The sequence below is a fragment of the Ranitomeya imitator genome, chromosome 8 (genome assembly GCF_032444005.1).
Source record: "Ranitomeya imitator isolate aRanImi1 chromosome 8, aRanImi1.pri, whole genome shotgun sequence".
In the NCBI taxonomy this organism is placed as follows: Eukaryota; Metazoa; Chordata; class Amphibia; order Anura; family Dendrobatidae; genus Ranitomeya; species Ranitomeya imitator.
In genome coordinates, this window is record NC_091289.1 from 157,749,754 (window position 1) to 157,777,681 (window position 27,928).

The 27,928-nt window shown below is 39.0% G+C and overlaps 1 protein-coding gene across 1 annotated transcript in view; it reads left to right on the forward strand.

Annotated features, from left to right (window-relative positions):
* DPYD (dihydropyrimidine dehydrogenase) overlaps positions 1-27,928 on the forward strand; it is a 1,420,302-nt gene that overhangs the window by 211,188 nt on the left and 1,181,186 nt on the right. The window contains exon 3 of the mRNA XM_069737684.1: positions 2,679-2,761. Coding sequence (XP_069593785.1) covers positions 2,679-2,761 — 83 coding nt within the window. The remainder of the gene's footprint in view (positions 1-2,678; positions 2,762-27,928) is intronic.

The following is a 27,928-nucleotide window of genomic DNA, read 5'->3' on the forward strand; positions in this document are numbered from 1 at the left end:
CGCATTTGCAAACATTAATCTGGCTTTTTTACTTTTCTTTTGGAGTAATGACTTCATTCTGGCAGAGTGGCCTTTCAGTTCATGTTGATACAGTACTCATTTCACTGTGGATATTGACACAATCTTACCAGCTTTCGCGATCATCTTCACAAGGTCTTTGCCTTTGTCTTTGGGTTGATGTGCACATGTTGGACTAAAAGACATTCATCTCTGGGACATAGAACCCATCTCCTTACTGAGCTGCATGATGGCTGGACATTCTCATCTTATTTGTACTTGCATATAATTGTTTGTACACATGAACGAGGCACCTTCAGGTATCTTGAAATTGTACCCAAGGATGAGCCAGACTTGTGGAAGTCCACAATTCTCTTCCTGATATCTTGGCTGATTTGTTTAGACTTTCCCATGATGCTACACAAAGAAGCAGTGTGTTTCCGGTGTGTGTCTCTAATTAACTCAGATGTTGGCAAAAAACCTTTCAGAGGCTTCCAAACACATGACACCATCATATGGGCAGTCCAGAATTGTTTAGAGGCATAGTAAACTTAGTGTATGTAAACTTTTAACTTTGCAGTAATTAAAAATGCATTAAAACATTTCCTCTCTCTCACTTTATATATAGTGTATGCAAGCTTCTGGTTTCAACTGTAACGTGTATATGTATATATGATTGCCATTTTAATATTACCTTTATGACAAAAAAAATAGGCTAATACAGGTATTAAAAATGTATTAAAAGGAATGGAGTAAGAAGTGAGGAAACTAAAAAATACTGCAAAGTTGGTAAATCTCAAATATTATAAGCTTTTAATAAACTACTAAAGAGATGAAAAAGAGAAATGTCTTCGTATAATCTGCAGAAGACTTAAAGTGTATGAAATGTAAGATGAAATCTACCATTTTTATTCAAGGTTTAACTGGTCCCAGCTCTACTGGATACTGTCATGTGCTTCACCAGCATGTGGGGAGGATGATTATCCCAGTGCTATGACAGCTAGCTAAGCATATTGCAAATTGGGGAACTAAAATTAAAATAGACTTGTTATGGAGGACACCCAAGAAAAAAATGAAATGAGCATATACCCTGAAGTAAATGCAAAACGTACAGTACATGTAAATAGCATAGGGTATTTAGTTAGCATTATTTTGATAAAAAAAAGCATAAAAGCCATCCCATCGCTGCAAGGTGTATCCAATCAAAATGGTTCTATCCTGGCAAGCATTAAAACTTCACCTTGTGTCTGCCGACCTCAATGTATCCTGCCCTTATCTACATTGAGGTCGACTTGACCATCCCAATTGGGTACACCTTGTCGCGGTTGGATGGCTTTTATCTTTTTTTATATCAAAATAGTGTTAACTAAGTACCTTATGTTATTTATGAGTTCTATTACATAGTAACATAGCAACATAGTTATTAAGGTTGAAGGAAGACTTTAAGTTCATCTTGTTCAACCCATAGCCTAACCTAACTTGCCCTAACATGTTGATCCAGAGGAAGGCAAAAAAAAACCCATGTGGCAAAGAGTAAGCTCCACATTGGGGAAAAAAATTCCTTCCCGACTCCGCAATCTGACTAGTTGCCTGGATCAACGCCATATCAAGGAAACTAGTATATATACCCTGTAACATTATAATAATGATAATCTTTATTTTTATATAGCACTAACATATTCCGCAGCGCTTTACAGTTTGCACACATTATCATCACTGTCCCCAATGGGGCTCACAATTTAAATTCCCTATCAGTATGTCTTTGGAATGTGGGAGGAAATGGAAAAACCTGAAGGAAACCCACACAAACATGGAGAGAACATACAAACTCTTTGCAGATGTTGTCCAGGGTGGGGCTTGAACTCAGGACTCCAGCGCTGCAATGCTATCCACTGAGCCACCATGCTTTCTTTTCAAGAAAGACATCTAGTCCCTCTTAACTTTTAGTAATGAATCACTCATTACAACATCATACGGCAGAGAGTTCCAGAGTCTCACTGCTCTTACAGTAAAGAATCTGTGATTATGCTTAAACCTTCTTTTCTCCAGACTTAGAGGATGCCCCCAGGTCTACGAGTAAAAAGATCATCAGAAAGGTCTTTGTACTGTCCCCCCATGTATTTATACATTAAAATAAGATCACCCACTTAGCCTTCATTTCTCCAAACTAGATTACCCCAAGTGTAATAACCTATCTTGGCATTGCAGACCCCCCAGTCCTCTAATAACCTTGGTCGCTCTTCTCTGCACCCGCTCCAGTTCAGCTATGTCTTTCTTATACACCGGAGACCAGAACTGTACACAGTATTCTAAGTATTTACTTATTTTCTTATTGTTGGGTATATTTTGATTTTTTTCTGGGTTTTGTCTGTTAAATGGCCACAATGTTAACACTCTTCTGCACTATGTGTTGAAGGTCACGCAATCTGCTGACACTTTAACATGGGAACAATCAATCCCCCTGTCGAGAGAAGGAACTACAAAATAAAATAATAGATGAAAATTTGTGTTTCATATTTTGATATAAAATTTCAATCCCTTAATTTTTTTTTGTTGGCAATATATCAAATATTGTATAGTTTTTTTCTCTTCAATTTGTTGTATCAACCGTCAACAAAGAAGAAGAATTAAAACATTTTGAAACACCAGTAATAATGGTAATGTTATGTTTTTTTTTACAGAAATGTGAGAAACTGGAAAATAATTTTGATGACATCAAACATACTACTTTGAGTGAGAGAGGAGCTCTTCGAGAAGCCATGAGGTAAGATCAGATCGCCATGGTAACAGTCATCCATGGGCTAATGCAAGAAGTCATTCTTCATTATTGGGGGAGCAAATGAGTTCATTGCCACCATTCAGCTATGTTCTCCAAGGTATTAATTTGTCACTGGATAGGCTTCCCCCGGGGTTACAATTTGGTTTAAAGCTGCATAAATAATAAGCCTTGCTGCGTACTAAAACTAAATGCTTAATTGGTGACTTGAAATGCTTCAAGGTTCTTGTGAGTTATATTTATTCTGAACCATGTATGAATAGCAATTCTTGTATTTTCCAAAGAGCATAAATTGTGCAGGCTGAATAATTTAGCTATGTCCAGTGTTTCCTAAAAATAAATTCAATGGGGCTTCGGTATAACAACTGCCTGAACAAAAAATGTCAGTGTTGTCCACAGAAGCCAATTAGTAAAAATCTGATTGTTTGCTGTGTGCACACTTTTTAGTTAGGATGCATGAGAGTCCTATTTGCATTACATACTAAGAATATAGACCTAGTTCTGCAGAAACCTTACATTTTCTCCACCCAATGGAACCTTACATTTTACCCTAGACTACATCTCATTTGGGTCTTAAATAGAGATGAGCTGATTTTTTTTTAATTTGATTTTGTTGGGTTCGATGCATTTTCCCCACATGGTATTTCCAGATGAAGGAGTTCTTTGAAACTCAGAAACGCGTTGAATAAAGACCACTTTTTCACAATTCTTTCAGACTACATGATTCAGCAGCGCAGAATTTGACCACATTCTCCTACATTGTATTCCCAATGTAAAAAGTTTAGGACCTGGTATACGAGAGATGCCCTAATGTGGCTACCAGGTACAAACGAATTGGCCAATTTAGGCGCTAAACGCTCTCATTTTTTCATATTTCTAGTGCAGTAATGCAGTTCAATTTTCATGTTTCATGTTTGCATGTTTTAGCGCCGCAGTGTGCTGCCTTATTTATTTGACTGTATGCGAGTTGGTGACTCTAGGTTCAGCACCTGTTCACACTTAGTCTATGTTTGGATGTGACGGTCAGTTTTTTTAGATTTTTTTTTCTAAAAATGGGCTGGTCTAAGGATGCTCCAAAATTTTGATACAAATTTCTGGCACATGGTAAACTAACTACTTGGTAATGTAAACTGAGGAAACAGTCTAGAAATCTTGATAATCATTAATAACAATTCAACATCTTAAAACTTACAATTAAAATTTAACTTGCAGAATATCTTGACTCTCCAAAAACCGCGCTATGTGGTTAAAAAGATATTTTGACTTCTCAACATTGCTTTGCATTTAGCCATTTTCAATGTACAGAATGGGTCACTGATCAAGTAATATTTGATTTTTTCTTACATCTCTTCTCTTAATCAATATTCTTCATTGTTTTTATATTAGAAACTCTCACTATTGAACTTTTCTTACTAACCTTTAGTTGCGTGAGGCCAGCAAGTATACAATTTCTTGCAGAGCAAAACACGGTCAAAAATCTACTGCATTTTCGCTACTTGGGAACCTATGGTGAGAACAAGGCTTTCTACAACCGCATTGCACCAAATAAAGATTGCCTCTTATATGAAGAGTAATAAATGTGTTCATGTTTTTGTTCAAGCCTTATTATAATTGATTAAATAAACCTGTTCAGAAAAGAAAAACACGTAGAAAAAAAAAATACAGGATGGTGCAGTAATTTTAGAAATTAAGATTATTTTTAACTTCCAGTTATATCTTGGCCAAAGGGTCTAATTTATTAGGCTGTAGTTGCTGCTGATTGCTGCTAGATCGTGAGAAAATTGCTTTTCAGATGAGCACATTTTCTAGCCTTTAAGCTCCAAGCTCGATGAAAGGAAACTGTAAATGAATGATAATAAAATATTTTGGTCCATGTATTTCACCACAGTAAAATGAAAAGAATTAATGCAAAATAATAGAAATTATTAATAGATGGACCTTTTACTTTCCAATGGTAACCTTTAAAGAAAATCCAAAATTATTTAATGGAACCCTGCTAAATTAGTAGTACTGGTGCGGCAGATCTGCACAAGTGCTGAATGCAGAAAAATTGAAGGTTAATAATTTTTTTTAAGTCTCTTCCTCTCCTAATATAACTTAATGTGTGTCCTATAGTTAAAGGAACACTCTCTCTAAACTTCTAAACTTTTTTTTGCATAAAAATAAACTTGTTAAAATGTATATATTATGCACATGCAGTAATATACTCACAGATTGCCAATTTTCCAGCATGGCTCCGTTCCATTTCCGGATAACGTGATGATTATTATGAATTGGGAGATAAAACTGGTATCAATATGTGAGCGGAAAGTTGATTTTACAATGTAAACCTATGGATTCTTGTTCTGATTCGTCATAGACTTACATTGTAAAAGCGTCTTCAAGTTCACAAATGGAATCTTGCTAAGTAGCGGGTCAGGGTGAGTAACGCGGACTGGAGGCGTTAAAGCAGTGGAGCAGCAATGACCACTAGAGTTGGATATGCAAGAAAACTGGATTAGTGGAGCTAGGAATACTACGGAAGACACAAGAAAGTCAAATATGCAGGCAGCACCTTAACTCAGGAATGTGGATATCACACTGCAACAGCAGAATTGATTAGGCAGTCAAGCACATTGTTGAAGAGTTGCAGATAGCACACAGGAATAGCAGAGCTGTGCAGGCAATCAGGCACTTAATAACTTGGATACCATACAGGAACAGCAGAATTCAGTGGGAAAACAGCCACATTGTTACAGAAGTGTGGATAGCACACTGGAACAGTAGAGTTGAGTAGGCAATCTGGTAACTTGAGAAAGGCTAATCACGCCGAAACGTGCGTTGGGGTGGGTACACGCTGCGGACTATCGTCTTCCAGTGCCTGCTCAGGTAATTATGTAGCTACTTTGGGTCAGCCTCTGTGCGGCCAGTACTAGAGATACTATGTCTATGGTGTACATATATGTTTCCTGGCATGGCCTCGTATAACATTGTACTTTTGGTTTTCTTTCCCTGATTGATATAATATAAATTGATTCTATCTATATCTCATAAAGTGGATTTTGTTACTTTGCTACTAATGTGATGGTCCTCATGCTTGTACCCCTGCCGTTTCTATTTGCACATTGTGGCTTGAGTACTTTTTTCCTCTCCTCCTGGCTTTGCCAAATGTCCTGTTTTATAACCAATCAATAAAGATTTTGGTATATTCTTTTTCTAATTTGATTGTTGGGTTCTTTGATCGTATATATTTTTTTCTTTGGTATTATAATCTGGTAACTTGTAGGAGTTTGGATAGCACACTGGAATTTTCTTCTGGAAAGCATGTGGTAACAGCACTCACAATTACTTGAACAATAAAGTGGCACGCAAGCACTTCAGATGGATGATCAGAGATGCTTTATCAGTGAAACATGCTGGGTTAAAATAGCACAAAAGAAGCTGTCCGTAGGAAAAGGAGGCAGCATAACTTAGCACCGGAGCCGGGACAAATTAATAACAGTTGCAATGAGATCTTGTAATATTTTGTGGTATTACCAAAGTGTTTTTGCAGTCTTATCTTTAAAAGGACACTGTTGTGCAAGATTTTAATGAGATTTTAGCATTCTAAAGCCTTACCTACCCTTGATGTAACATGATGATACTCTTCATAGAAATAATTCCATTGACCGGTATTAAGATACTAATATAATGATACAAATCACTTTAAGCTGTTTTCATGAAATGAAACAGCCCACCAAAAGTTCATCACAGGAAATTGATAGTCTATCATGTGATACTAATTATCAGGTCCATGACTCTGAAAAATACTTATTTAATTATCTTACTTTAATGAGGACTGTGCAGATGAAACCTAGCTGTTTGCCAGTTTAGGCGTTAAGTGACACACTACTGTGTAGTAGTTATGCAATCAATGCTTAAGTGTTGATTCACTCTGTTCTACAATTTTGTTTCTTCCCTTACATATTGAGTTAACAGCACAAGTTCACACATTATAATTAGGGATGAGCAAATAGCTTTGGATAAGTGCTTATCCGAATAGCTATAGAGCTTACCGAATAGCTGCATCGGGAAACCGGACACCTGGAGCGCTCCGGATAATCAGCTGTTCAGCGCCGCAGCTGCATGTGTGGTGGCTTGGTGACTGTCACAACACATGCATGGAAATACAAGCACACAGGCTCTCCATTCATGTGTTGTGACCGTCACACAGCGGCGACACATGCAGCTGCAGTGCTGAACAGCTGATCAGCCGATCAGCCGGAACAATCCAGGTATCCGGGTTCCCAATGCAGCTATTCAGTAAGCGCTACAGCTATTTGCATAAGGACTTATCCGAAGCTATTCGCTCATCCCTAATTATAATGCATTAGGTACATTACACCAGTTCAGCCCTAGAGATTATATTTCAGAGACCAGCAGATACAGCCAGTTATTGATTTCCTGGGTGTCCGGAATGTAGAAGCTATATAAAATGTCATATATTCCATGTGAATAGGATCTTGTATGTGTGATCCCTCAACTCTGCTACCCCAACTAAAACATCAACTCTGCATGCAGTAGTTCAAACCATGCAAATGGAGTCTATCAGCACAAATGACTGTTCAAAGCAAATCAAACACAGTCACTCGATGCAATCTTGACGTGGCGACACAGTTCAGCACACTTCCTATCTATTTGTTTTCTATCTATATCCACACTCCTCTATCTACAGTAATGACAGATCTGTCAATCAAGAAAGTGGAGGGTGGTGATAAATGGAAAGCAAGTAGGTGGGAAGGTGCCCTGAGCTGCTGGCCACACCTGAGGTGCGCTGAGCGCCTGTTTGTGGTTTGAACTGTTATATTGTGCTGACATACTCACTATAATACTTTATTTCTTAGCCCACCATTCGTGATCAGTAGAGCAGATGATCCAATAACCAACTTTTGGCTGATTTGGTTAAGTACTTGTATGTCTACGGATTGTCAGGCATAATGCCACAATATTCATATGCGCTAACTTTCTAGCAATGTTGTGTAACTTGTGTTTTGGCAAAGAGGTACTTGGATTTGCACATCAGTACTTTAAAACTCTCTATGTTACCTGTCATGACTGAAGTGGCCAGACTTGTTGACTCATTTAGAGCTGTTCAAAATCCCTGATGATTAGTTCTAACTATTTTTCAAAGTTTTATATATATATATATATATATATATATATATATATATATATATACATATATATATATGATTGATGAAAAAACATCACAGAAAAAGAGACAGCCTTACCAAAACCAAGTCAGATCAAATATGCACTAGCAAGATGCAGCAGACCCCTATGATAAAGGCGTGGGCACCACAAGTGCAAAATACTGATGAAGCAACCACACAAACTTGCCATTTCATGGAAGATGTGATTGCCTAATATTAAAAATGCACACAGAGGAGACTTGCATTGGACACCAGTCACACAGGTACATATGAATCACAGTGTCTGGCTTACAGCTTATTGATTGTGCTCATATTATTAGATCAGACAGGCTGTCCAGCACTATATGAGTGCACCCCACAAGGACAGACACTCCAGTTCACCCCAAAAAACACTAAAAAGCTTGGCTACATCCTTTAAAAAACTGGAAAAATGTACAATAAAAGGTTAAAAGTTTAATATAAAATACACAAGATATTGGTCAATATTTTGGCCAAAAAAACGCAAGCATGCAACCTACGTCAAGGGTCCTCATCTTTGCGAGTCCCTACACTAAATTCTAAAACGCCTCACATAGGACAGAAAAATATTTAGAATTGAGAGTCCTCAGTGGTTGATACCTTTTAATGGCTAACTGAAAAGATGGTATCAAATTGCAAGCTTTTGAGACTACACAGGTCTCTTCATCAGGCAAAGACTAAAACAAATTCTGAAGAATCACATATTTATGCACAACATAGTATAGGAAAAAAAAAAAGGGGAAAAGAAACCATGGATAAGCCAGGTGACATGAAGCAGAATTACCATGGGTGATAAACAGTTACGTCCATAAATATTGGGCCAATTCTTAGATAAGGATTGTTTTATTGTCCTGTGATTAGGGTCTCTGTTGTAATGACCCTTCATGGTCTGAGGGGCAAGTTCCTTAGTTGATGTAAAAAGACATAAATCCATGTCTTTTTACATCAACTAAGGAACTTGCCCCTCAGACCATGAAGGGTCATTACAACAGAGACCCTAATCACAGGACAATAAAACAATCCTTATCTAAGAATTGGCCCAATATTTATGGACGTAACTGTATATCACCCATGGTAATTCTGCTTCATGTCACCTGGCTTATCCATGGTTTCTTTTCCCCTTTTTTTTTTTCCTATACTATGTTGTGCATAAATATGCAATTCTTCAGAATTTGTTTTAGTCTTTGCCTGATGAAGAGACCTGTGTAGTCTCGAAAGCTTGCAATTTGTTACCATCTTTTCAGTTAGCCATTAAAAGGTATCAACCACTAAGGACACTCAATTCTAAATATTTTTCTATCCACTGGCTAACACGGTACCAAAATATATTTCTTTCCTGTATCACATAGGACATAAATTTAAAAAACATCACAGACAAAGACACAGCCTTACCAGGTCAGAAAAAGAAACAACTTACCAATATCACCATATATGTGATTGATGTAGGCGTTTACACTTTAAATCAAACTTTTAATACTCCCCTTGACTTTCCACTTTCTCTTTAAGCTGATGGAGTATGGGGAAGTTTTAATACTTTACCATATTTTGACAAGAGATATCTATACTGAATTGGTTTTACCAACTTTACAAAGGCTTATGAGCTTATCCGAGCTTACATGGGTTTTCATGTATAATATGCTAGATAACATAAATAATTTCACAATCATGTCAGCATTATAATTTTATTTTATGAGATAAAGTAAAATATGATCTTGTTTCCCCTTGAGAATATCTCCAACTGTGGGGGGATCACAAAGGTTTAAAGAGATTTCCCTTCGCCACACTGTTTTATAAGCTGCCTATATAAATGACAGCTAAATACCTCTGTGTAACCCATAGGAGCCTAGCAAGGATAACACAAAAAATCTATTTATTCTTTGGACATTTTTAATATATAATTTTATATTGTAAGCTTAAAATAGAGACTTATTATTCTGTTAAAATTACTATAAGGTATGATTTTTTACTTGCTCATTTTATCAAACTATGAGCATGCAGGAAGTTTTTTCCATGGTCTGTAGGGATACAAAACTTTCTGCTATGTGCTTGAGTTTGGTCCATAGTTTGTGCAGTTTATACAGGTCAATTTCTAGTTTTAAGACCAAATGAGAATTTCTGTGATGATCCGCCTTGCTCGTTGGTACAGTCTATTAACCATACATGTAGAAACCAAATGTAAAATTTTATGAGTAATTAAATATAAATTAAAGATAGAGATCTATGAAAATATTCTTAAAAAGTACCTGTAAATATGGAGTTAAATAGATTATAAAAAGTGTGACTTCTTCTAATTCTGTGTCTTTTCCTGTTTGTGCTATGTCACTTCATTGTAGAGATATTCCCACTTGATTCTTCTGCAATACAGTATGTGAAATCTCTGCTTGTATCATAAAATCATTGATCATAGTTCAACTTAGTGTGTAGTCTTCTCTAGGTGCTTGCGTTTTCTCCCCTCCTTCCCGTGATGTGATTGGCAGCATCTGTGGGAGAGGGATAAAAACACACGCCCATGAGAGGATTCTCAAGAAAATGCCCATTTGAACAACAAGCACAGATTTTGCATACTGCGCTGCAAAAAAACAAATGTGATTATCTCTGTAATGGAGTGACACAGTGCAAAACAGAAAATAGTGGCAGAATAAGGGGAGCTTAAAGATTTTTATAAGGTATTTATCTATTTTTTTTGTGCAAGTGACAGGGTCTTTTTAAAATACACCCATGAAAAATGTTATAGCTGTGCCAAAGATCCAAGTTGAAAGAGAAAATATGTGTTGAACAATCATTTTCAGCAGAAGACTTTATCTATTATAGTTCAAGCTCAAAGTTTATAGCTCCATGTGGCCAAACAAGTCTACTCCAGCACCCTCATCACATCACTAGCTGACAATCCCAAAAGATGCTTCAAAACTCTCCACTCCCTCATGAACCCTAAGGAACAAGCCCCTTTGACCAACCTCAGCGCTGACAACCTGGTCACTTTTTTCCTAGAAAAACACAACTATATATATATGTCATGATATTTTCACTTAATCCCTGGAGAGTTTGACTCTCCTTCCCTCCTGCAAATCAAGCTAAATTTCCACTTTTGAACCTGCTACAGAAGAATAAGTTACTAGGCTCCTTGCTTCCTCTTGCCCTATAACCTGTACCAGGAACCCTATTTCCTCACATCTCCTTCAGTCTCTTCCTATCGGCTGTCACAGCTCACATAACTAAAATAATTAAACTCGCTTTTACTACCTTTACCTTTCCATCTTTATTCAAACATGCCATAATAACCCCTTTACTAAAAAAAGTCACTCAACAAATCTACAGACCTGCCTCTAATCTTCCCTTCTTCTTTATCCTTTGCAATATGGTTTATGTTCTTTACACTCTACTGAAACTGCCCTTACTAACGTCTCTATCAATATAACAGCTAAATCTAATGGTTGCTACTCCCTGCTGATTCTCCTCAACCTCTCTGCTTCATTCAACACTCTGGATCACCAGCTCTTCCTCACTATGCTCTGGGCTTTAAATATACTTTTCTATCTTGGTTCTCCTCCTACAATTCTTACCTCTCCTTCAGTTCTTATTCCTATAATCTTCCCCTTACTAACGCATTTCCTCGAGGCTCAGACCTAGGCCACCATCTTCCTCTCTCTATACAATACTGATATTGGACTAACCATTAGCAGATTTGGTTTCCAGTATCGTCTCTATGCTGATGACACCCAATTATGCTTCTCTTCTCCTGACATTACCCCCACCTTAATACAAAAATTAGGGATTGTCTGTCAGCTTTCTCTAACATCATGTCCTCCCTGTATCTGAAACTGAATATCTCCAATTTTAACTGCTTGTGTTTCCTACCTCTACTAACCTACAGCTGATATTGTAATTGCCTTGGTAGGTTCAACAATAACCTCCCAGCAGCATGCTCGCTGTCTTGGGGTCATATTTGACAAAGGACTTTCCATTATTCCCTGTATCCAATCACTTGCTCACTCATGTTACCTGAATCTTTAAAACATCTCCAAAATCTGACCTTTTCCTAGCTTTGAAGCTGCAAAAACTCTTACTGCCTCTCTCGTCTGCACTACTGCAATTCTCTAGTTATTTTATTTCCCTCTAACCAAACTTTCTCCTCTCCAATCCGTCCTGAATCCGACAGCCAAAGTTGTATTTCTGTCCAGATGCCTCACCGATCCTCCATCTCGTGCCAGTCATTCCACTGGTTTCCCATTCGCTACAGAGTATAATGCAAACTTATCTCTCTCCATAATCCAAACCTCCAACTCCGTCTACAAGATTTCTCTTGTGGTGCACCAGTTTTCTGAAATGCATACATGACAAACATGTTCTATCTATTGTGTCCCCCCTATTTACATATAACAGACTGATATGCCGTGGTCATACAGTTTCTGATGGTGAAAGGAATAACTCAACCATCAGTTATGATGAGATGGTCCAAAGTAGTGATAGTAAGCATAATAGTCCCCAAACTCAGCATATGACTGGAAAATGGAGTCAGATGGGACTTGGCAAAAAAGCGCCCTGGCCGGTAGTATCTATCCAATACAAAATATTGTGTTGCCTCTGTGATGCCACTGTAGCCACTGAGGTCAGCATGGAGGTAATGTACCGACTGCCTTTCTTCATTTTTCCTGCTTACTGTTCACTGTTATATGAAACTCCGATGGGCATTCGGGAAATGAATGTCGGCAGCGACACCCTCATTGCCTGTGTTCTACAGGCTTTTTAGAGTGTTATATTTGTAGCATATCATTACCAGGTAAGAATATTCTCTACACCCTTTTCATTTTTTATTCCCAGGGTTGCAATGTGAAGCACTCTTTGTTTTGTTTTTAACATATCTTCAAAGAGTTTGGAATAGGCACTTTTTATTACCATATTATGGCACCGAATCCCAGTTCCACAAAGGGTTTATTAGCCTAAACTAATTGTATCATAGATAAAAATGAAAGCAATTAGTTCATTGATTGTGCTTGGATGTGTGATTTTAATAAATTCAAAAAAATTCTGTCATATAAAACGTTTGTTAAAACCCATATTACTTCAGCTTTTAATAAAGGTTTAAGAATTGTTGAAACTCAAAAAACTGCGAAAGATAACATCAAAGCATAATGGTTAATGCTTTTATGTGCATTTTTTCCCAGTGACATTTTATATTTTTCTTCACAGAGACATAAAAATATGCCATATTTTTTAAAGAGATCAAGGTAAAGCATTTACAGAAAGTGCATTAGAAGGTGTATCGTATTTTCTTTAACTTTCTCTAAAGAAGTTCAGGGTTCAAGTAAACAGTTTGTGCGATCTGGTTACTTTGCTAATCTTAGCATGGCAAAAAGTTGGAGCTATCTTGGGCAAGATAAGGACATTAGGGTAAGGATGATGATGGCTCAGCAGCTTAAAGAATAAAGATGTTTCCTTTCTTGAACATTTCATTTGTAGCTTTCAACCATAACATCCATAAATCAAACAATAACATCCAGCTCTATGTACTTTTGGAATACTTTAATTTTGTATTGTAGGTGCATTCACTGACATTTGGGAAAGAGTGATGATACCATGACTCCTATGTCATTATTGTTTGGGGTACCGTTTCAGCATTGAATTGCACGGATTAGAGATTTTGGAACAAATAACTACTTGAATAATTAACTCTTATGTCACAAGAGAAATTCTACACCCAACCTTTTGACTTGTAAAGTTTGTTTACGTCTTAAGATTTATAAGAACTGTAACCAAGTTTTTTTTAGACTTAGAGAAGTAAAAGATGGGTGTTCAACTGTTTTTTTTAAAAAAAGGATATGTTTTTCCATATCTTGAGGAAGAAGATAGAAAAAGCTGGGTGGAAAGAAAAGCAGACAATTAAACTCTAAGTAGGGTGTTTGTGATGTCAGTTTTGTGATCATATATTACATTTCCAGTGGATCCTGAATACACACAATATTTGTCATATTGTTGATTCAAATGTTTGAAAAATCTTAACGTCATAGTAAAATCTGTGAGTAAAAGTGCAATACCCAATGTTTACTTATTGGTAGTCAGGAACAATTGAGAACTCTTCCCTCTCTGACCTGAATATGCTAAAGAATTATTGTTATGGCTAGCGGAACGCACCGAGTAAATAGAGATGTTTTTATTGATATTGGTGCGTTCGCAGCCCGGGGTCCACCGTGCAGGAGTACCTGCTGCTAGCAAACGGCGGAACTATATGGCGGTATAGACTAACTCAGTTAATTCACTGAGTAGCCGTGAAAGAGAAGCACTGTGCCCTGTTAGACTCCACAGAGGCACAGGCTAACTGCCCAAACAGAGAGCAGTCAGTGGTCACGCATGTACACAAAACTCCTCGCCGGAGGAGCCAGCATTCTAGGGGCTTATTTCATCCGGGTCCCTGAATACATCCAAACACAAACTCCTCGCCGAAGGTGCCAGCATTCTAGGGGCTTATTTCAGCCGGGTCCCTGAACACACTCACATGTGACCACACTGGCGCAAAGCACATAACAATAGACAATACTAGCGCATGGCTATGCGGCCATGCGGGCCTTAAATAGTTGCAGCACGTTTAGGACCTTTCAAAGAAGGACCAATGGAGTTGCTGCAGTAGCAGAGCATGTTACCCTAGAGCTCCACTGAGAGATCTTGCCCTGGGCATGCTCAGAATGCAAAGCAGGATTTAGTCCTAGCACCTACAAGGACCTTAGCTGCAGTATCTGATCATGTGACCCTCGATCTCTACTGAGAGATCTTACTCTGGGCATGCTCAGAATGTGAAAAGCAGGACTTAGCCCCAGAAGCGTCTGCTCGCCGCTGCCCAGCACTGACTTCAATGGCAGAAGCAGGAAATGCAGCAGTAACTCTTAGCACATAGTCAGACTGAGCGAGATGCTGGGATCGACGTCTCCGCTGAGCAGGCTCCACTGCGGCAGGAGAAGAATGGGAGACCGCAGCGGAGATGGCCCGAGATTCCCCCTGTGCAGAGGCGGGAACTCAACTCCTAACAATTATTACCAAAATCATAAAGTGGTCTTTGTTTTCTGTAAAAATAGTAATAATAATAATATTTGCATGCCTGCCAATATAACCAATTTTTTAATTTGCTCTGATTTACAGCTATCAAATCAATTCAAATCAACTTCCTAATCATAGTCACTCAGTGTTTTCATAAATGGAGTCTGTCAGCCTTTTAAATTAACAATATAGTGCTCTAGCAGACAGATAGTCTCTATAAAAATTATATTAGCACTGTACCTATTATTTGTACAGTGCCTGAGAAAATAACTTTTAATGCCATTGCCTATGAAAATGAAGGGGCTTTGCTGCATCCTTGGCCTTGCAAAAATTTCAGTACACCATCATTTTGCATCTTGAGGACTTCCCCTGCTTTTGATGGACAACGTTTACTTTGCAAATGAAAGCTGACCTGTGTAAGTGTGAATGCGAACTCAACTGGTTGTGCCCATTTCGCACATAGTTGATTGTGGGTATGCATACAGAGACCAGGCACAATTTCCTGGCACCTCTCTGTTAAGACTGCTTGCTTGCTGGTACACCATGAATTGTAGTGAAAAGCTTCAGACAGGAGAAGATGCAGCTCTTGATTTCATTGCATCATAAAATAGATGATTATCAGCACTGTCATCAATAATAATATTTTAGCAGCTAATATAAAGAGCGACACCTTCTCTATATGTGTTGAACTCTGAAACCCCCTAGATACATGAAGGCAGACATATGACATCTGAATAATTCATAAGGAGGGCACATGAGAGACTATAACTGTGCCATGCATATTTGAATTTCAATTTTGACCAATGAGTATTACTTCATAGAGAATCTAAAATTACTAACTGGTAGGTTATCCCCAAGATAGAAGGTTATCCAGTCTCCATAGGAAAATGGATAACTTACTGATCGATGGGGGTCTGAAAGCTGGCACTTGAGCATTAAGCTCTGAAGAGCCCCATTCTGAATGGAGCAGAGGTGTGCATGCTCGACTTCCACGTGATACATTGCTATGGGACTACCAGGAATAGCGTAGCGCTGTGTTCTGCAACCCTTTGGGTGTGGGCCCCTTCCTGCATTTTGAAAAGATGTATCGTTCCATGTAGCATCCTAGATTCTATAAATACAGTACATGCAATAATGTCCCTCATCCTGACTCCTTCCTTTAATAATGTCCCCATCCTGACCCTTTCCTTTAAATAATGTACCCCATTGTGGGACCCTTCCTGTAATAATGTTCTGGGTCTCTTATTGTAATAACTTTCGTTATCCTGGGACCTTCCTCATATAATGTCTCCATCCTGAGTACTGTGGTGTAGTGACCAATGGTTCAGCCAGGGGTGCTGTGTGTGCGCTGCAAGATGCACTTGGAGGCATAATTGTGATGAGACAAAATCCGGCAGTGTTGTGAATGGCCGATATGTGTTGCAGATGGAGTCTGCGTGGTAAGTCTGATGCAATATTGTTATCCTGGGACCTGTAGTCCTTCAAGAGTGTGTATGTATGGTGTAGTTGTAAGGGAGACTTACTAGGCTAGTTGTGTGAGATGGGCGGGACAAACTAGCCACACATCCACACTCCCACCTGTGGGAGTGGTTAGTACTATATAATGTGACTGAGGTCTGGTCACATGGTCTTGGAGTGTGGACCTGAATGGTCTATGCCGGAAGGTCCTGGAAGCCTGTGTTGGAAGTCATGTTGAATAGGATTCCTGATGAGCACATGGCAGGGCTCTGGACCTAGCACATGCCAGTGTGTGGAACAGATGGAGATCCGTGTTGTACTGACCGGGGTCAGAGTGAGAAACGTCTGAAGGATACCTCTGTGGAGGAGAGGTATCTGAGAAACCTGTGCGGCACCAACAGGTAACGGAAAGAGATCTGTGTTATGCTAACCGGGGTTAGAAGAGAGAGACATTGTGTATGGGACACCTCTGAGGCTAAGAGGTGTCCAGGAACCTGTGAAGGTCGCCAGCAGGTAACGGACGAGGTCCGTGTCTTATGCTGACCGGGGTCAGAGACAAACTGTGGTGAAGTTGAATATGTCCAGATGGTGTTCAAGCTGTTGCCAAGTTTCTGAAGATGTGCTTTATGTCCTGTTAAATAAACCAAAAAGACTCTGTTTTAAAAGAAATCCGTGCCTGAGTGCGTTAATCCCGTGCCAAACAAGTGTCCCCCAAGACACGTAGTAGGCGCTATGCTATAGTACTCACAGTAATAAAGTCCCACATCCTCATGCCAGCCTGTAATAATGTTTCCCATAATGGCAGCATTACTGTAATACTATCCTCCATCCTTGCCCCTTCCTGTAATAATGTTTCCGGTTCTTGCTCTCTTCTTGTAATAATTTCCCTTATCTTGGGTCTCTTCCAGTAATAATGTCACCCATCCTGGTTCATTCCTGTAATAATGCCCCCCATTTTGCGCCTTTCCTGTAATAGTGTCCTCAATCATGGACCACTTCATGTAACAATGTCCCCTGTTCTGAGCCCTTTCCAGTAGTAATATCCTGCATCCTGGGAATCTACCAGTAATAATGTCACCCATCTTGGGCCACTTCCTGGCATACTGTACCCCCATCTCATGCTTCTTCATGTACTAATGTCGCTCATGTTGAGTTCCATCCAGTAATATTATCATCTGTCCTGGGCTCCTTTCAGTAATAATTCCCCTATCCTGGGCCCCTTCAGGTCATCATGTCCCCCTTACTGGGCGCCTTCCTGTATTGTTCCACATCCCAAGCCCCTTCTTGTTATAATGGTCCCCATCCTGAGTCCGGTCTTAGTATACTGCTCCCTGCCTGAGCCCCTTCCTGTAATAAAGTTATTTGTTCGGTCGCTTTTCTCTAACACATTTAAAAAAAATAAACAATTCTTGCTACCTTGCCCAGCTCTAACGACATGTGGCATTCTGTTCTATACCCGACGCATAGGTCAGCAGCTGACTTCGCCATTCTACTCGTGGGCGGCGTATTACATCACTGCCATATGCTGCCTGTGACGATCATGCCAATGTCAACTTATGGCCTCTGATTGGCCAGTAACGTTCATTGCAGTGGAGAGAGACGGTGGGTGTCTGCACCCTAATATATTTCAGCTGAATCTGCATCCTCTGATGCACATCCAGCTGAAACAGGTGCTAGAATCCATAGGCACCCCTCCTTCATGGTCCTGGTCAGAGTCTTTGTGACTGCCATCTTTACGCCTTTGTGTTCTATTGTTAGATTAAGTCATAATTAGCTTTAATATGGGGAAAACTGGCAACCAGTGATACATTTCCATTAGCACAGGGGAAATATAGCTTTACACCATTCCACTTGAAATAATATGGCTGCACAATATATGAATGTACCATGTACTCCAGAATTAAATTTTGTATTTCAAGCTGATGCCCACTTTGTCTCATCAAGAAGAGGAGTTCTTAATAAGAAACCCATATCCATCACCTAAGTATAGAATTTATTTAAGGTGTATTTAAATAACAATTTTGTGATCAATTACTATTTTTTTTTATTCAAGCCTGACATGGTACTAAGTTCCCTTTTAAATCTACTACTAAATGATAGCACACTTTTATTTTAATCACTATAGAAAATTCAGTTAACTCACTACTTGCCAAATTAGCAATTTTCTTTTTTTTTATGACAGATTTTTAATGATTTGGGTCCTAATGAATCAGAAACATAATTTGCAAAATTTCTTCAAGTACGGATTTTTCAGAAAAGGGCATCCCAATATTCAATTAAAAATGACAATGACATGATTTCCTATTTTGAAAACATTCATTTTACAAACACAACACAAAAAATTGGACCTAATTATAAAAATGATAAAATCTTAGTTGGTAGAAGCTAAAGATTAGGCGTCCCAAAAAAAATGACATTGGTAGATAATGGGTTAAGTTTACTTTATTGTTATATCATTTCAGAGTTCTTTGTTATACTAAATTTCCTGATTTTCCAATAAAAAATATTCTAACTATTTAATATTAACACAACTCCATGCTGCATAGCAACTCAATAGTAAGACTGTGGTGCAAACTGGGCCGATGTCCATGGTATCTCTTTAGGAATCCCTTTATTTTCAATATGTCTTCTTGATTTCTGACTTGCATCCAAATGACTTTTTAGTGTCTGGCTAACATAAGAAAATGGATATGTGCCCAGAAATAAGTATATTCATACTTAAGCTTTCAAAATAATTTTTATCGCATCTATTATCTTTATAAAGAATTGTCAAATTAAAATTTCATGCTTAGTAAACAAATATTCTTGTTAAAAGTGTACCACAGTGTCATATTTTATAATTATATGAAAAAGAATTTATGCAATGGTTTATCAATATAGAGGAAATCATAGGTTGATGGGATTGAGGAACGTAACAATTACTTACATATGTACCTAAAATGTAATATTGCACCGTTAACCCAGTAGGCATCACACCCCATGGTCCCAATTTATGCTGACACTGGTACAACCTTAAACCCATTGCAATCCCAATAGAACTAGGATGAATGGAGACACTGGAAGAAGAGATAAAATATTCCCCTTTATTGCACTCTCTCATAAAAAATTCAATATTTTGGCCATAAGAGACTTTCATCAAGCAATGTGAAGAACATTCATTTTAAGTCTTGTTATTGCTGAAGAAGACCTCCTATGGTCAAAATGGGCCATTTTTTGATGCAGTGATAGAAAAATGTAATATTTTTTTACTTTACTCCTGGTGTATTGGATCTTCTTTGTTCATGTTGTTTCATTAATCAACCAGTTCATAGCTTTAGATTTGGATGTTTTCCTAGAATTATTGTTATTCTGTCATCTTCAATCTGTGGACACCATGCTATGTAGCAGGAAAAGCTGAATAGATTGTTTTATAGCTTGGTGTGAAAAAAAGTAAAATTAAACATTTTTTTGTAATATAATAATTTAAATACCTGTACACTGTGACCTGAAAAGTCCACGAGGTGGGCCTAGTGTGATAGTTACTGGGTAGGATCACCCACTGGACCGTAAACAGTTTTCAGTTGCATAAGCAGAATCTGTCACCAAGATTTTGATATATAATATGTCATCAATAGAGATGGGCGAACCCCTGGATGTTCGGGTCCAGTGGGTTCAGCTGAACAATTTAAAAAAGTTTGGCACCGGAACAGTACCTGAACCTGAACACGAACCCCATTCACATTAATGGGGGGCCCAAACATCCACTATTTGCCTCACTGTCATGTGAGGCAAAAACTGCTTCTGATCTGTGTTAAGATTAATACCACCGGTCAGAGAGCTGCGGCTCCCACGCTCTCAGATGACAGCATTAGCCATCAACTGTGATCGGAAGTAAAAAATGTACCTTCAATCACAGGCATCGGGTGATGGGGCTAAGTAGCCTAAAATAGCAGCTTGCAGCTGCCCCAGAAAAGGCATATTCATTAGATGTGCCAATTCTGGCACTTTGCCTGGCCCTTCCCGCTTGGCAATCCGGGTAACATTTGGGGTTCAAGTCAACATTTACTAATGTTTGCTGACATCAAGCCCAGAGGTTATTAATGAGGGGTCAATCAGACATCCCATTGAGATACTGATTTGGCTTTTATCCTAACTCATATTGCATGACTCGTTAAAGGGTTGATTGTGACTTGTAGGATCGCTACTTCCAACAGGTGGCGCTATAGAGTTTAAGTCCTCTTTTTCTCTGAAGAGGCAATTTGCACATTACTTATCAAGTAAGTAAGAAGTAAAGAAGAAAACATGCGGAAAAAACAAAGATTTATTAATTTGAAAAAAAGCTCCCCAACTATCTCAATCTTTGCCCACTGATTAAAAAATAATAATAATAGTAATAATCAACAGGGTCCTCTGCAATCCATGATATAGATGTCCCATGACGATCCCAGTCTTCTTCATCCAATCAATGAAGCTCTGTTCAGAGAATACAGTTCCATAGACTGGAGCAACAGCTACTGCCGGGTCTGACGCTGTACTAAGTGAGAACCGGCTGCTGTGAACTGAGGTGACGTTAGTATGGTTACCTCAGTTCATAAGGGCCAGTTCTCATGATATGGAGCGCCAGTGCTGGAAGGATGAATGACCGCTCATCAGTCCTGCACTGGGGCTGTGGATTTTGAGAACTGGCTGCTATGAACTGAGGTGACCTTATTTATGTCACCTCATTTCACAGCGGCTGGTTATCACACTGTGCAACCTGTCAGACTGATGAGCATGAGAACCGGTCACCATGAACTGAAGTCACTTTACTGATGCCACCTTAGTTTACAGCAGCTGGTTATCATGGTGCACAGCATCAGTGCCTGACTGATAAGCAGTTGTCCTTCAGTCTGACACAGGCACTGCATATCATGAGAATGGCTGTTATGAAATGCTATGAGCTTACTGATATCACCTCAGCTCACAGTGGCTGGTTATCATGTTGCACAAAGCGAGTGCTGGAGTGATGAACGACTGCTCATCACTCCAGCACTGGTGCTGTGCATCGTGAGAACTGGGCATTGCGAACTGATGTGACCTTACTGAGGTCACCTCAGTTCACAGTAGCCAGGACTCGCATAGTACAGCATCAGACCCAGCATTGGCTGCTGCTCCAAGCTATGGAGCTGTATTCTCTGAACAGAGCTCCATAGACTGAACAAAGAACACTGGGATTGTCATGGGACCTCCATATAATGGATTACGTAGACTCTGTAGATTTTTTTAAAATAATTGAGGGTCTTTGCGGTAATTGCTAGGGAGCTTTTTAAATATATATATATTTTGGTGTGCTTTCTTCTGTTTTACTTACTGGGTTAATAATGTTTGATAAGTGACATTCCATTACTATCCCATGAGCTTTATGTCAGCTGACATTAACCCCTTCACGCCATGGACCTTTTTCGATTTTGCGTTTTCGTTTTTCGCTCCCCTCCTTCCCAGAGCCATAACTTTTTTATTTTTCCATCAATATGGTCATGTAAGGGCTTATTTTTTGCGGGACTAGTTGTACTTTTGAATGACAACATTGGTTTTACCATGTCTTGTACTAGGAAATGGGAAAAAAAATTCCAAGTGTGGTGAAATGGCAAAAAAAAGTGCAATCCCACACTTGTTTTTTGTTTGGCTTTTTTGTTAGGTTCACTAAATGTTAAAACTGACTGGATTTTATGATTCTCCAGGCCATTACAATTTCATATACACCAAACATGTCTAGGTTATTTTTTATCTAAGTGGTGAAAAAAATTTCAAATCTTTGCTAAAAAAAAGCACCATTTTCTCCATTTTTTGTGATCTGGGGTCGGATGAGAGCTTATTTTTTGCGTGCCAAGCTGACGTTTTTATTGATACCATATTTGTGCAGGCACATTCTTTTAATCTCCCGTTATTGCATTTTAATGCAATGTCACGGAGACCAAAAAAATGTAATTCTGGCGTTTCAAATTTTTTTCGCTACGCTGTTTAGCGATCAGGTTAATGCTTTTTTTATTGATAGATCGGGCGAATCTGAATGCGGCGATACCAAATATGTGTAGGTTTGATTTTTTATTGTTTTATTTTGGATGGGGCGAAAGGGGGGTGATTTAAACTTTTATATTTTTTTTTATTTATTTCATAGTTTTTTAAACATTTTTTTTACTTTTGCCATGCTTCAATAGCCTCCAGCTAGAAGTTGGCACAACTGGATCGGCCCAGCTACATAGCAGCGATCATCAGATCGCTCCTATGCAGCTGAATTACAGGCTTTTAAACTTTTATATAATTTTAATTTTTTTCATATTTTTTTTTAATTTTTTTTTAACTTTTACCATGCTTCAATAGCTGGCACACTCGATCAGCTCAGCTACATAGCAGCGATCATCAGATCTCGAGGACCTCTATGGTTACCATCCTGACGCATCGCCGACCCCCGATCATGTGACGGGGGTCAGCGATGCGCTCATTTCCGGCCTTGCAGCCGGAAGCGGTAGTTAAATGCCGGTGTCAGCGTTTGACAGTGGCATTTAACAGGTTAATAGCGGCGGGTGAATTGTGATTTCACCCGCTGCTATTGTGCGCACATGTCAGTTGTACAAAACAGCTGACATGTCGCAACTTTGATGTCATTTTTGAGTCATTTTTTTAGGGTGTCCCCATTTTTAATAGACAGCAAAAGCAAAGCAGAGAGCCATGGGATGATATTAATAGGCTGGAAAGGTGCTTGAATTTTGACCCCTTCCCAGAATAATAAGACCAGTTCGCAGCTGTCTGCATTCCCTAGACTGGTTATTAAAAATGTCTGCATGTTGTATTTTTAAAATTATTTATTGATTATTATTTTTCATTTATTTATTTATTAGTAATACCTCATAAATAAATAAAGGAAAAAATAACAACGTGGGTCCCCTCTATTTTTAATAACCAGCTAAAGGAAAGGAGAGAGCTGTGGGCTGATATTAATATTTTGAAAATGCCTATAGTTATTGGTCCATTTCCAACCTCAACATATCAGCCTGCAGCTGTGCCAGAAGTGGTGCATTGTATTTGATGTGCCAATTCTGACGATTAGGATCAGCTCTTCATGATTGCCCTGGTGCAGTGGAAAATGGAGTAATTGTTTTTTGGAGTTAGTAATGGAGAGGGGTCAGTCAGACATCCCCATTACTAACTGGGTAGTAAAAATACATCAATGCACACTCAAAAAAACATTTTTCTTTGATTACAGACCCCCGCACTAGCCCTCGTTTACCCATCATTTAACAAAATTATCCCACAAAGTAATCTGCTTCCAGGTAAAATGAGGCTTGTACATGTTCCTGACATGGGTTTCAGGCCTGACAGACTGACCACAATACAGGCCCTCGCTTGCATACACTGTAATCAGAATTTAATTCTAATGCTTTTGGTGTCTGGTACAATCAAATTTACTGACATTGATCATACAGCTCTCCCAACTCCTGTATAATATCCACCTTACAGTGGCTTCATCCGCTATGATATTGGTTCCATTGGGATCAGGTGGCAAAAATGAACTGTGGACTAGGGTTGAGCGAAACGGGTCGGCCATTTTCAGAAGTCGCCGACTTTTGGCAAAGTCGGGTTTCATGAAACCCGACCCGACCCCTGTGTGGGGTTGGCCATGAGGTCGGCGATCTTCTGAATCTGGTATCGGAATTCCGATACCGAGTTCCGATATGTTTGCAATATCTGATTCTTAGGAAGGAAGGTAGGAAGGTATATTCCTATTAGGTATATATTCACCCTCAGATGCGCCCTGCTTCTTTCCGGCAGCCTTCCTTCCTAAGAATCAGCGCTTGAAGGACCTTCGGTGACATCACGGCTTGTGATTGGTCGCGTGAGCGGTCACATGGGCGGTCGCGCGACCAATCACAAGCCGCGACGTCATCTAAGGTCCTTCACGCGCTGATTCTAAGGAAGGAATGCTGCCGGTTAGTACCAGGGCGCGTCAGAGGGTAAGTATAGCAATATTTTTTATTTTAATTCTTTATTTTACACTTAAATATGGATCCCAGGGCCTGAAGGAGAGTTCCCTCTCCTTCAGACCCTGGGAACCATAGTATCCCATTGCACTGCATTGGGTTTCGTGTTTTGGCCGACCCCGACCCCTTTTGAGAAAGTCGGGTTTCGTGAAACCCGACCCGATCCTATAAAAGTAAAAGTCGCTCAACCCTACTGTGGACCTTATAAAACACTGGTTTCAAAGCACATGGTGTCCCTCTGAAAATTAAAAGCGAGGGCCGCATAATGACATTGCGGTGGACATGATGGTGGTGGCGGGCAAAACCCAAAATTCAAACGGGCATGTTTGAAATGGCATTGTAAAGGGATGGGGAATATGTATTCCACTATTTTGCTAATTATTTGGCATGAGGGAGGAACTCCCAAATGTAGGAGTGAGAGTCCTCACAATCGTTTAAAGAAAAGCTAGAGCTAAAATGCTAAACACTGAACATATGCTAAAGGTGAGGTATAATTTTTTTTATTTTTGTTTAGCATTATATGCATTATATGTCTGTAATTATGAAGAAAAAATGTTTCTAAGCATATTTCCCTTTAAAAAAAAATTGGTTTGGTTTGGTAGGTCTTTTTAAAAATCCGTAAAACCGGCACAATAGTCTGACAAAATTATTCCCAGATACCATATGTACCAGTTTCAGCTTATTTTCTGATGCTGTTTGTTGGGTCCAGCAGAAAAATATTCAGCTTTCTCATTGACTTGCAATGAATTCCTTATTCGGTACGAATACACGAATGTTAGAAATTATTAGTGCCAATTTTCCCGAATCTGAATATTTCACTATTCAATCATCACTATTTGTCACTATAAGGGTATGTACATCTCTTGGCAGGAAAAACACAGTGTAACATATGAATATTTTTGTTAGGTGTTTTACAGTTAGGTCCATATATATTTGGACAGAGACAACATTTTTCTAATTTTGGTTATAGACATTACCACAATGAATTTCAAACAAAACAATTCAGATGCAGTTGAAGTTCAGACTTTCAGCTTTCATTTGAGGGTATCCACATTAAAATTGGATGAAGGGTTTAGGAGTTTCAGCTCCTTAACATGTGCCACATTGTTTTTAAAGTGACCAAAAGTAATTGGACAATTGACTCCAAGGCTATTTCATAGACAGGTGTGGGCAATCCCTTCGTTATGTCATTCTCAATTAAGCAGATAAAAGGCCTGGAGTTGATTTGAGGTGTGGTGCTTGCATTTGGAATGTTTTGCTGTGAATTAAACATGCGGTCAAAGGAGCTCTCCATGTAGGTGAAACAAGCCATCCTTAAGCTGCGAAAACAGAAAAAAACCAATCCGAGAAATTGCGACAATATTAGGAGTGGCAAAATCTACAGTTTGGTGCATCCTGAGAAAGAAAGAAAGCACTGGTGAACTCATCAATGCAAAAAAACCTCAGCGCCCACGGAAGACAACAGTGGTGGATGATCACAGAATAATCTCCATGGTGAAGAGAAACCCCTTCACAACAGCCAACCAAGTGAACAACACTCTCCAGGAGGTCGGCGTATCAATATCCAAATCTACCATAAAGAGAAGACTGCATGAAAGTAAATACAGAGGGTTCACTGCACAGTGCAAGCAACTCATAAGCATCAAGAATAAAAAAGCTAGACTGGACTTTGCTAAAAACATCTAAAAAAGCCAGCACAGTTCTGGAAGAACATTCTTTGGACAGATGAAACCAAGATCAACCTCTACCAGAATGAAGGAAAGAGAAAAGTATGGCGAAGGCGTGGTACAGCTCATGATCCAAAGCATACCACATCATCTGTAAAACACGGCGGAGGCAATATGATGGCTTGGGCATGTATGGCTGCCAGTGGCACTGAGTCACTAGTGTTTATTGATGATGTGACACAGGACAGAAGCAGCCGAATGAATTCTGAGGTATTCAGAAATATATTGTGTGCTCAGATCCAGCCAAATGCAGCCAAACTGATTGGTCGTCATTTCATACTACAGATGGACAATGACCCAAAACATAAAGCCAAAGCAACCCAGGAGTTTATTAAAGCAAAGAAGTGGAACATTCTTGAATGGCCAAATCAGTCACCTGATCTCAACCCAATTGAGCATGCATTTCACTTGTTAAAGACTAAACTTCAGACAGAAAGGCCACAAACAAACAGCAACTGAAAACCACCGCAGTGAAGGCCTGGCAGAGCATCAAAAAGGAGGAAACACAGCGTCTGGTGATGTCCATGAGTTCAAGACTTCAGGCAGTCATTGCCAACAAAGAGTTTTCAACCAAGTACTAAAAATTAACATTTTATTTAAAATTATTGAATCTGTCCAATTACTTTTGGTCCCTTTAAAAACAGGGTGGCACATGTTAAGGAGCTGAAACTCCTAAACCCTTCATCCAATTTTAATGTGGATACCCTCAAATGAAAGCTGAAAGTCTGAACTTCAACTGCATCTGAATTGTTTTGTTTAAAATTCATTGTGGTATTGTCTATAACCAAAATTAGAAAAATATTGTCTCTGTCCAAATATATATGGACCTAACTGTAGGTGTAGATTTTTCCCCACTTATTAGTATGGATGAAATCTGCAGCAAAAATGCAAAAAAAAATTGACATGCTGCAGATTTAAATCTGTAAGTAAAAAATAAGCAAAGAATACTCTTATCTGGCTTCGGGAAACCCTTTCAGTTTTTTGACAAATCTGCACAGAAAAAAGGTGACAAAAACATAGCCTCTAAGTCTGTCGCCAGTGGTGAAGGCGAATTATCACCTTCGGCGTCTGCACTGGCAGCAATTCCACGCCACACTCACTAACATTTCAAGTCCCCAAATCTAGACGTGAAATATCCACCCCCAAAATTCCCCAAAATTAACCAAGAACAACCACTTCTACTTTGCCAAATTGTAACATCAAAAGGAAACATATCATAGCGTAACATTTTATGTCATTAAACATTGTAAATAATAATAATCTTTATTTATATAGCGCCAACATATTCACAGCGCTTTACAGTTTAACAGTTTCAAACACAACAGTCAGAGGTAACAACGTTAACAATACAATAAAGCAAAATAAGACGACCCTACTCGTGAGAACTTACAATCTACAATGAGGTGGGGGAGATACAAAGCACAGGTGTGTATTTACAATGATGTGTTTACAATGATGGTCCAGCCATCTTCAGGGGGTGTGGGGTAGATGGAGATAGTGAATGGGCTACACACACAAACATGAAATGACTTTGATTAGTTAACATAGTAGGCCGCTCTGAACAAATGTGTTTTGAGCGACCGCCTAAAACTATGCAAATTGTGGATGGTCCTAATATCTTGGGGTAGAGCATTCCAGAGGATTGGCGCAGCGCGGGAGAAGTCTTGGAGTCGGGAGTGGGAGGTACGTATTAGTGCATAGGTTAGCCGAAAGTCATTTGCAGAGCGCAGCGGTCCGCTAGGCCGATAAACCGAAATG